The 12,184-nt window shown below is 40.4% G+C and overlaps 1 protein-coding gene across 1 annotated transcript in view; it reads left to right on the forward strand.

The window, feature by feature from the left end:
- FRAS1 (Fraser extracellular matrix complex subunit 1) overlaps nucleotides 1-12,184 on the forward strand; it is a 538,610-nt gene that overhangs the window by 368,076 nt on the left and 158,350 nt on the right. Inside the window, exons 28-29 of the mRNA XM_061420570.1 lie at nucleotides 3,181-3,265; nucleotides 7,399-7,725. Coding sequence (XP_061276554.1) covers nucleotides 3,181-3,265; nucleotides 7,399-7,725 — 412 coding nt within the window. The remainder of the gene's footprint in view (nucleotides 1-3,180; nucleotides 3,266-7,398; nucleotides 7,726-12,184) is intronic.

The following is a 12,184-nucleotide window of genomic DNA, read 5'->3' on the forward strand; positions in this document are numbered from 1 at the left end:
CCCCAAAGATTAGCCTCTTGGATTATCCTTTACCCTGCTCTGCTTCATTAGTGCAGCCTATTTCAAAGTGGACCCTGTATGTAGATAGGGAGTTGAACCTCATGAAACAGTGATAAAGGAAGCAGTGAATATTTTCTACTATCACCACTAAATTTGAGAATTTAAAAAAATGTTTAAGATCTGACAAGTGGGGAGAAAAGTGGATCACACGTTCCCTGTTGCAGTTCAGAGCCAGTGATGTTGGTAACCTCAAAAGACCAATCTTACAGATGTAACGACAACTAGTATTTGTTCACTATGACCCCACCATTGTGTTGCACACTTGATGTGAATTATGTATATTTGTGTTCCCAGGCTACAGACAGGAAAACTGAGGCCTTGAGCATATATGTAATCTTGTCCAGGCCTCACAGCCTGTGAGTGCAGAGCTGAGGCTCCAACCTAAGGCTCTCTGATTCCACACTCCATGCCTTCAAACTCAATTATTTCTGCCTCCTTAGTAGTACTTGTGGAGAAGGCAATGGCACCCCAGTCCAGTACTCTTGCCTGGAAAATCCCATGGATGGAGGAGCCTGGTGGGCTGCAGTCCATGGGGTCGCTAAGAGTCGGACACGACTGAGAGACTTCACTTTCACTTTTCACTTTCATGCATTGGAGAAGGAAATGGCAACCCACTCCAGTGTTCTTGCCTGGAGAATCCCAGGGACGCGGGAGCCTGGTGAGCTGCCATCTATGGGGTCGCACAGAGTCGGACACGACTGAAGCGACTTAGCAGCAGCAGCAACAGTAGTACTTGGGATAACAGGTGTGCTTCCATCCTCGGGGGGCAAAAGTTCATTGTTATAGGAAAGTATTGCTCCAGCTGCTGCTGCTGCTACTAAGTCGCTTCACTCCAGAGACGGAGCTTAAAACTCTGGTGTCTGATGCCATAAAATCCCTTTGAGTTCTGTCTTCTCCATTCATTTTCCTTCAAGAATAGGTCTTCACTGTTTGCATCACACATACAGACACACATGCACAGCTCCATACCTGTAGTCATATGTCTCAGAATCACTTGTGAAAAGCGTGTGAAGTATATAAAGATCCGTAGACAACCAAAGTTAAGCCTCTCATCTGTTTAATCTCTTTAATCCCTTATCATCAATTTCTTTCCAGGGTCAGCTTTGCACCCTTCAACAGGACAAAGAGTGGCAACTATTTTACAGAGATTTCTTTCAGTACACTTTTTTACTTTTTAGTACTCATTTTAACATTGGATTTCTTATGTAAAATTTTTTTTTAGAGAAAGAATGAGAGGAATACTAAAACAAGATTAGTAGGAACTCATAGAAAAAGGAAATTATCTAAGTTTCTGGATGATATAGAAGCTAAAGGGGCTACTTGCCGCATGGGCTTATGGTTGTTTTCCTCTTGAACATGCCCACTAGGATTCTTTAGGATTGGCTTCCTTTGGGCTGGAATCCCTCTGTGAGTGTGAGATGACTTGGAAATATAGTCCTAGTGACCCTGATTAGCTGGCATTGCAGAGAGGCTGAACACAGTTATTAGAATCTAAGGGCCACCAAAATCATTTTTCCCTAGGAGGTTGTGGGTAGCCACCCTTTCCTTCTGCATTCAGCTGCTTCATCGCCTGTATCTTCTTGAAGTCTAGAAGCAGGAGGGGAGAGGAATAGGATTTGAATGGAACCAAAAATGAAAGGAAGGGTGGAATGAGAGGGAAGACAAGAATCCCTTTTTTTAAAAAATCCGATTTATTGAGGTATAATTTGCACCTAATAAAATCCCTCATTTTAAACTATACTGTTCTATGCATGTTAACAAATATAGTCTTGCAGTCTTGAGACCTCAAGCAAGATATGAAACAGTCTTGTCACCCTGTCCCCATCTTATTTTAACAAGCACTCCCCTCCCCACAGTCCCTGGCAAATACTGGTCTGTTTTTCATTCTTATTGTCTCGCCCTTTCTGAAATGTCATGTGAATGGACTCATACAGTATTTAATCTTTTGGTTCTGGCTTTTGCCATAATACTTTTGCTATCTATCCACATTCTTTCATGTTTCACTAGTCAGTTCCATGAATGCCTTTTAAAGAACCTTTAAAACAATAGTTGCTATAGCAGGCCAGAATTCAAAACTCCCATAATGTGTTAATCATACATCTTACCAGCACAAAGTGAGTTCTGAACTTGCTTTTGGCTTTGAAGATGGGTAACTCCTACCTTTCCTCCTAGTAGTCTTTGAAGCTGCTGAGACAACACTCTTTTACAGGAAATAAAAACCACAGCAAAGAGTGAGTCTTATTTTATTCTAGGAATTAGGACTCTTTGATTACAAGTAATGAGAGTCAACTTGAACTAGAGTAAGCAAAATTTTAGGACTTGTTATGACATTGCAGGTATGGCTCAGATCTCAGACACATCAGGGACCACTGGGCTTCTAGGGCAAGCCCAGGAGTTAGAATGGGAAATGGGAAGCAGGACTCAGTTCCTCCTCTCATCTCAGTTGCTTTGCTGGAAGGCTACATTCACCTCTCTCCTAGAGACCAACTTGCTCCACTTTCTCATCAACATGGTAGACTGTGGTTCTGCCTTAGCCAAATGAGGCTTTCAGGCCAGTTCCAAATTTCCAGGGAAGCTGGAGTCCATCATACTTCCCTAGTCCAGGCCACAGTGAATATGCATGTGGCTAGAGGGAGGGGAGCACATAGAGGCATGTAATATAAACACTGCACAATGGTTAACGGGGTCCACTCATGTGAATTGGGCAGTGGTTGGAAAGAGAATTCACAGGGACGAGGGAGTCACTGAGAACTAGTCAAAGACTGTGAAAGATTCCTTTCCATTCTCCAGCTTGATCATTAACCTTCAATATATCACTAACCGGTCTTGGCCTAACAACTCATTTTTCAACCTTTTATATATTCTACTTATAAAAATCCAAAAAAATAAAAAGAAACAGTATTATAATGAGATAGAAGAATAGACAGTACTTTTACCTACATCTCACTATGTTAATCTTTATGGGCTCCTTTGTAGTTATGGCATGAGTAGTTTATTATTGTAGTGGTTTGATCCAAATTCATATATGCACATAACCTGAAAATATTTTTAACCCTTGTCTTTCTAAAGACCAATTTAATGATTATATTGTCTCATTCTTTTCTTGGGGGCTTCTTTCAGGAAAGGTTACTTTTCTCTGAAAATTAGTGACCAGCAGTTCTTCTCTGAGCCACAGCTGATCAACATACAAGCATTTTCAACACAGGTAAGAAAACGCCGTACAGTTAATAATTTCACATGCCTACTGATGGGCTTCTCAGTTTGCTTAGTGGTAAAGAATCTGCCTGCCAATGCAGGAGATGTGGGTTCAATCCCTGGGTTGGGAATATCCCCAGGAGAAGGAAATGGCAACCCACTCCAGTATTCTTGCCTGGGAAATTACATGGACAGAGGAGCCTGGGTTGCAAAAGAGTCGCACACAACTTAGTGACTAAACTACAACAACAGCTCATTCTCAAGTACAAGTTCAGATTTTCTGTAGTTTTAGCAAAAATGATTGAGCTGAATTGATTGTCCCTTAGTTTCCTCTTGAAATGCCACTGGAGTAATTTTTTTTAGTACTTGTGGGTCGTAACAACAACAAAAATTACTACTACACATATAATGCTCTTCTTCTGTTGTTCATGTAATTCTCATGCTAGCCCTGTAAGGTATTATAAGCTCCAATTTACAGGCCAGAAAACTAAGTCCCAGGGAGGTCCAGTAACTTATCTATGGTGATGTAGTTAACAGAGAGCCAAGATCTGTGCCCAGTGGATCTGTTTACACAATCTGTGTTCTTGACTATTAAACTGTACCTTACTTTTCTATACTGAATCTGATACCAGCCCTTCACAATGATTTGAAGCTGTACCAGTTGTTAAGACTTTCGTATCCCTAGGTGGATAAGTCTGTTTTGTCTAAATATTTCTCTCTCCAGGATATGGAATTATGTTGGCCTCTTTTGTCTATCATGTAGCTGAACTGCATTTAACTCAGTTTGCAGGAGTTAGAGGACCTCGTGCTTAGTTGCTCAGTTTTGTCCAATTCTTTGCGACCACATGGACTGTAACCCTCCAGGCTCCTCTGTCTATGGGATTCTTCAGGCAAGAATACTGGAGTGGGTTGCCATGCCCTCTTCTAGGGGATCATCTCAACAACAGGGATCAAAGCCAGGTCTCCTGCATTGCAGGTAGATTCTTTACTGTCTAAGCCACCAGGGAAGCCCAAGAATACTGGAGTGGGTAGCCTATCCTTTCTCTATGGGATCTTCCCCACCCAGGAATCAAACCAGGATCTCCTGCATTGGAGGCCAGTTCTTTACCAGCTGAGCTACCAGAGAAGACCTGGGAGCTTTCTTAAGCCTTATTAAGTATCTACTTAAATGAGGGTCCAGTGTGGTTGTCAGGCTAACATAAGCCAGAGGAAATCCTGGTAGATACTATGAAGTTCAGTGTGATGGCACTTCTGGTCTCATTGCTCATCTCTGTTAAGTTGTACTTCTGTGCTCTGAGTCCCAGGGATTGGAGAATTGAAAAGCTGAAATGTGCAAAGAGAGGAGGAAGATCAGTATATTCTGACGTTGTGAACGGCGAGAGACTGGGGTATCAGCATGGGGGAACTCGAACTACCTAAATAATAGATCTCAGTAGGATCAAGGAAGGATATGAGATCATTGTTTTTAAAACTGTTATTTTTATATTTTTGGTTCAAAAGTGAAAAGACCATAGACTTGAACCAGAAGTGGCTGCCAAATGGTATTCATAGCCAATCTCAGCGATTCTTAATGGCATTCTCACTTCAGTGATGACTGAAGTTGTGGAATGATTAGAAATCGATATTAAATTAATTTGACCTCTGGGTTGGGCTAAGAGTGTGAATTTTGTTTTAATTAAACAAAAATGTGATCTCTGTAAGTATGGGTCAGAGTGCTATCAAGTCTCAGGATTTACTGACTTAGATGTTTCTCAGTATTTAAGCTTAGATGTTCTGTTCTTTTTGTTTGTGCTAATATAGTTACTCTTATTAGGTGAATAAAAGACTTGGGTAGGTTTTGGTAAGTGACTTCATAATCTGAGATGCTGAGTTGTCATGGTTCTCTGTTCTTTGTTTGCTTTCCCCAAACCAATTGAGTATACAGTAAAGGCATCTTTTTATTTATAACATGAGAAACTTTTATCATTTTAACTCTTTAAAATTGTAATTTTAGAAATTAATTTTAACTTATTTTTTGTTTCTTTACATTTCTGTAATATTTCAAGATGATTTTGAACCTCCTTGAAATTTTCTTATGAGAGTTAATTTGATCTTTTTCATTTATAGATTTTTGACATCACCTTTGACCTCTCCTCTTTCAGACTCTGAGGGGCCACTCATTCCCATGTATAAGATTGCAGCTTTTGAAATCTCACTCAGGAATCCTGAGGAGTAGCTATCTTCTCATTTCATATTATGTGATTATTATAGAGATGCATTAGTTAGACATTACTTTAATAGATATTGAAATTTGCAGGAGGCCAGGGAGGGTATTTTTAAAAGAAAGCCATTTGGAGTCAAGAAAGCAGTATGTTGAAAAAGTCCTAGATGGTTCCATTTTAAATGATATAAAAAACTAAGATAATGTTTTCTTTGGCTACTTGCCTTTTTTTTTTGGTGAGTTGTTTTTTTTTTTTCTGTTGTGGTTCATTAAGTTTTATCTCTTGAAAGAACATTTTATCTGCTTACTGAAGTTGGTCGGGGGAAACCTGATAATCTTAAGGAAAACACATTAAAATTTGCCATGTGGATTAGCCAGGTGGTTGCCTTACACAGACCATGATCTTATCAGGCTTTATAACCTGAGTTGGGGTGGGTCCCTTCAAAATACGGATGTGACGGCTTGAAGAAAATTACTGAGAAAGACCAGAATAGCAGGAATTCACAGTAAAGTATCTTCAAGTCAGCATGCTGCAGCATAGCCTGGAGTGAAACACACAATTCCCAGCACAAATGCCAAAAGTCCATACCTCTTGCTAGTCTCCCTTTCTCTCTTTTTTTTTTTACTGAAGCATAATTGATTTACAATGTGGTGCAAATCTCTGCTCACAAAAGTGATTCAATTTTACACATATATACGTTCTTTTTGAGCTTCCCAGGTGGCTAAGCAGGTAAAGACCCTGCCTGTCAATGCAGGAGACACAAGAGACACAGGTTCGATCCCTGGGTTGGGAAGATCCCCTGGAGAAGGAAATGGCAACCCACTCCAGTATTCTTGCCTGGAAAATCCCATGGACAAGAGGAGGCTGGTGGGCTACAGTCCATGGGGTTGCAAAGAATTGGACAAGATTAAGCACACATGCATGGTCACATTCTTTTTAAAACTTTCTCTTCCATTATGGTTTTTCCTGGGAGATTGGATATAGTTCCCTGAGGTATACAGTATGACCTTGTTATTCATCCATTCTAAATGCAATAATTTGCATGTGCTAACTCCAAATTCCTAGTCCATCCCTCCCCTTCCCCCTTCTCTTGGCAACCACAAATCAGATCTCTATCTGTGAGTCTTTCGTAGATAGGTTCATTTGTGCAGTATTTTAGATTCCATGTGTAAGTAGTATTGTATGATGTTTGTCTTTCTCTAACTTTTATGTTCACATCTTCTTTACCCATTCATTCATTTGTTGATGGTCATTTAGGTTGTTTCCATATTTGGGCTATTGTGAAAAGTGCTGTTATAAACATAGGGGTACATGTATCTTTCTGAATTATAGTCTCTTGAATGAAGCAACTGAGTTCCCTAACACTGATCTCAGTTACAATGCAGGGGATATTGTGTTAATCAAGACAGTGGCTTGAGAAACTTCCAGAACCAGAGGTATGAAGTAACCTCCTTTGCAGTGCTAACTATGATTGATGGCACCTCTAACAAATGCTTCGACTATGCAAGAGTTCGGCATTTGGCAGGAGCATCGCTGTTGCTGCTGCTAAGTCGTGTCAGTCGTGTTTGACTCTGTGCGACCCCATAGACGGCAGCCTACCAGGCTCCGCCGTCCCTGGGATTCTCCAGGCAAGAACACTGGAGTGAGTTGCCATTTCCTTCTCCAATGCATGAAAGTAAAAAGTGAAAGTGAAGTCGCTCAGTTGTGTCCGACTCTTCACGACCCCATGGACTGCAGCCTACCAGGCTCCTCCATCCATGAGATTTCCCAGGCAAGAGTACTGGAGTGGGTGCCATCGCCTTCTCTGGCAGGAGCATCTAGATTTCCTTATAAATCACAGAAAGAGCAATCAGGCTACACACAACTGACTTCTGGTCCACCAGATTGTCCTCTCTTTTCCTGCTAATAGTGCCTCCTCTCTTCCTTCCCTTCAACTCCACAGGCCCCCTATGTTCTGAGGAATGAGGTCCTCCATATCAACAGAGGAGAGAGGGGAACCGTCACCACCCAGCTGCTTGACATCAGAGATGATGACAACCCACAGGATGTGGTGGTCGAGGTGCTCGATCCTCCACTTCACGGCCAGTTGCTCCAAACGCTCCAGTCCCCGGCGGCCCCTATCTATCAGTTTCGTCTGGACGAGCTCTCTAGGGGCCTTCTCCAGTATGTTCACGATGGCTCGGATAGCACTTCTGACATCACAGTCTTGCAGGCCAATGATGGACACTCCTTCCAAAATATACTGTTTCATGTGAGGACCGTGCCCAAGGTAGGCCTCATTCCTAAAGCTACAGTTTCCTTGCACCTAGATGTAAAGTTATATCAATGATGTTATTTTGCAATGTTTATAAATTTAAGATGCAGGTAGTTATTTATGTATTCAAGCATTTATTAAGACCCTATTATGGAGGTTCTTTTAGGACATTGAAAGATTACAAGAACACATTGCTCAGTCTCAGGGGGATGGTGCATATTTTGTCTGGAGCACCCTTGGTCCAAAAGAACTATCCCCATGGTCTCTGCAAAAGGGACACTTCTGAACCTTTGTGTTGACTTGCTGCCATGAAAATACCTCATTGTCCACTGATTTTTTTGGCTTCCTTCCTGAGCATGATCATAAGAATCAAGTATACCCCTGTTCTTGTCTGCTCTTTTAAAATAGCTCATGTGATATGAAGCTTATAGTCAGCTTATTATAATGAATCAAAAAAAGATGAGTTCAGTCATCTGTTAGCCCAGCTTAAACAGGATGAGGAAACTCTGTCTTTTAGTAATCATAGGAATCCTTGGCCTAGCAGGTAGGTACCCAGTAAAGAGCAGTGGTTCTCAGCTTAAGTCATCCCCATGCCACTTCCCTGTGTTTTTGCTGTATCCGTGAGTGCCTGTCCTATTATTTACTGAATACTTTTATTTGAATCAACTTACTTTTTTAAATGGAGAAGGAAATGGCAACTCACCCCAGTATTCTTGCCTGGAGAGTCCCATGGACAGAAGAGCTTGGCAGGCTACAGTCCATGGGATCTCAAGAGTCAGACACGACTTAGTGACTAAAGCACCATGACCACCGCTTTTTTAAAAAATAATTTTTATGGAGTATAGATTTATACTGTGTTAGTTTTAGGTGTACAGCAAAATGAATCAGTTATACATATACATATATTCAATTCTTTGTTAAATTCTTCCCCCATGTAGATCATTACAGAGTATTGAGTAGAGTTCCCGGTGCTATGCAACAAGTCCATGTTAGTTATTTATTTTATATACAGCAGTGTGTATATCTCAATTCTAATCTCCTAATTTATACCCCCCACCTTTCCCCTTTGTAACCATAAGTTTGTTTTCTACATCTGTGAGTCTGTTTCTGTTTTGTACATGAGTTCATTTGTACCGTTTTTTAAGATTCCTCATATAAGTGATCTCATATATTTCTCTTTCTCTGTCTGACTTACTTTACTCAGTATGACAATCTCTAGGTCAGGTCCATTCATGTCCATCCCTCAGGTCCATAAGTAGCATCGTTTCATTCTTTTTTATGGTTGAGTACTATCCCACTGTGTATATATACCACGTGTACACAATGGTGCACATACCATATCTTCTTTATCCATTCTTCTGTTGATGGGCATTTAGGTTGCTTCCATGTCTTAGCTATTGTAAATAGTGCTGCAGTGAACACTGGAGTGCATGTATCTTCTCTAATGGTAGTTTTCTCAGGGTACATGCCCAGTAGTGAGATTGCTGGATCATGTCGTAGTTCTGTATTTCGTTTTTTAAGGAACCTCCATACTGCTTTCCATAGTGGTTGTACCAATTTACATTCCCACCAACAATGTAGGAGGTTCCCTTTTCTCCACACTCTCTCCAGCATTTATTGTTTGTAGATTTTTTTACTTATGGCCATTCTGACTAGTATCAGGTGATACTTCATTGTAGTTTTGCTTTATATTTCTCTAATGATTAGTGATTCAACTTACTTTTTTAAAATCATGACTTCTTCCTAATAAATAGCACTTGTGAAATCCTGGACTTAATGTAGAATTAAATTTTTTTTCCAACTTATTAAAATTAATACATAGCCATTTTATACAATTTCATCCATGTACAACATAAAAGGTTTTGGATACTGCTCATAGGATGGCCACCACATTTAGGGAAATACAAATGGGCTAGCCCATGCTAATCGAAAAATATTTTCAAAGCCATGTTATTCCTTGATGATATTTCACTCAAAGCTCTTTTCTCTGTAAAAGCAAGAATGACTCTTTCCTATGATGGCAGGTTGGGAGACTTATAATTTTTTTATAACTTCTCATTCCAAATATCAGCACCTATTGAAGTGTCACTGATGATTAGCTAGAGAGATTGATGTGCTGAGGACAGTTTAGAAATCACTTGTCACTTTCTCACCAGCGATCACTTGCAATTTGCAACTGATCCCCGTGAAGGTGAAGAGCTGAATCTAATATGGTTTGCCAGATGGTTTCTTAGTCTCTGGTCTCATTATTTTCAGCTGTTGAAAACAGTGATGGTGGGATGAGATGGGTGGGAGGAGGCGAAGGCTGATGATGAGATCGAGTTGGCAGATAGCCACCTTGAAGCTAATCCTAATTATCACCCTCTTACAATTGCCCTGGGAGATGAGGCTTACTTCTGAAGAGGTGAAGTCTAGACAGACACAGAAAGTTTTCTGTCCTTCCTTCTTGGTTTCTTTAAGATTGTTACAGGATTTCAGTGCAACCCTAGCAGCCACCTTTCCTATTGAGGTTTCAATCTCCATGTTTGGAGCTGAGTACAGTGTGTTGCACCATCATGGCCCATGACTGAAGGGTGTTTCTAGGATTTTAGATGTTTTGAATACCAAAGCATGACAAAGAAAAACAGAATTCTAATTTATAAATTAGGCTTAAGCATAGAACTTGAGAATTCTTACACTGCCTACAAGCTGGGGGTCATGTGACTGTCCTTCCCCCATCCCCCTTCCATGCCTCCATCTCCTGTAGTGCTGTGCTTACCTGTCCATCAGGTGAGCTAATGGCTTCTAAGCCAATGAATTAGAAAAGTGAAACCAGTTACCAGAGCCCTGGCAGCCATTAGAATGTATGACTAATAAACATGTCAGTCTCATCCTGAAAATATTTTACAAATGTAGACTGTATCTTCTTTTAGGAATTCAGAGTGCTTTTTCTGACATCTATTCTGCTTATCTTTACAATATCCAAGTGAAGAAGGTTAAAATAGAGGCTATGTAATCTTATTACCTCTAAAGGATATTCTACTATTGGTGGAAGGAATTTTTGTTTGTTTTATCTTTCATTGGGCAGTAATGCTTGATGTGAATTACTTTTTTTGATCTTCAAGATCATTATAGGGAATTTGTCGAATTATTATCTTTAATTTTCCAAAAGGGGAAACTGAAATAAAGGAGGTTTAAAAGCATTTAAAGAGGTTTAAAAATGTTTATTTCTCCAAAAGTTACTTAGTGATGGATCTGAGATTTCAAATCAAGCATGTTCTGTCTCTTCACACTTAACCATATGGCTTTTTTACATTCTAGCTCATTTTTCCCCCAGTGTTTTTGGTCATATGTATTCTTATCCCCTTAATGGACAGAATGGAGACAATAATTTAGTCAGTTTCTCAATGTCCTATCCAAGCAGTCTGGGCCCCAAGCCTCTCCAAATCTTCCCTGTAGACTTACCACATCTTGAAATGAGTGAAGCTATTTATAATCATAAGCCTACTCAAGCCCGAGAAGAAAAAATTGCCTTAACTGCTAATGGCGTCCAATGGGTACATAGTCAGCCATGATTGATTTTGTTCTGCTAGCCATTTCTGAAGAGAGCATCAAAGTCCTTACCCTGAGGCTACCTGTGTATTAAATTTGGGGTGAGGACAGTTACTGGCCGATGTCTAGCTGATGGCTTAAATAGAATGACCAAGGATTTTAGGTCTAATTCCTAGTGAATGAACGTACAAATTAATCCCAGTGTTGTTCAACATAAAACTTAATCTAGTAAGATAGATGGAAAGGGAAGGAGGGATGGAAAAAGGAAGCTTTGTGAGAGCAGGAACTGTTTCAGTATTGGAGCCCTGAGCCAAACACATTGTGGAAGCTTAGTATGTTTCTGTTGGATGGAGAGATAGATGGGTGGAGGCATCAACTGGAGGTAGGCTGGTGCCCATATTCCTGCCTTTGAGTACATTCCTTGCATCAGATTCATCAGCCTACTGGGCTCTTCTGCTGATGCTGGAATGGCCCATCTGAAACTGTGGCTAAGAGCTGTCGGTTCCACTCTTATTTACCAGATTCTATGTTACTTTCCCCAAATTTATGATTTTATCCTTGGCCTGGCAGTGAGTAAACTTGACTGCTACCCTCCAGGCTTATACTGAGTTGCTGAGGAGAAAACAGGCCCAAGACAGATGTTGAAACATGTTCTGTTGGGGGAAGGAGGCAAAAGAATTCAAAAAGATTAAAAGGTAATAAAGAATGCTCTACTGAATAGGCTTTCATTAATTGGGCAGATTACCAAACTCAAGCCTGTGGAGATACAATTCTAAAGCAATCGGGGTCTAATAAGGGCTAAAATGTGGGCAGGGAGAAGCCTTGGTTATTGGCAGATTTCTCTCCACTGCTGGGCTTTCAAGGAATTACCTTCTTTTTCATTAATTAAAGCATCTCTGAAAATCATGCCTCTTTTTCTACTTTGGCAATAAATCTGATGATC

This window comes from Bos javanicus, chromosome 6 (assembly GCF_032452875.1).
Source record: "Bos javanicus breed banteng chromosome 6, ARS-OSU_banteng_1.0, whole genome shotgun sequence".
Lineage (NCBI taxonomy): Eukaryota > Metazoa > Chordata > Mammalia > Artiodactyla > Bovidae > Bos > Bos javanicus.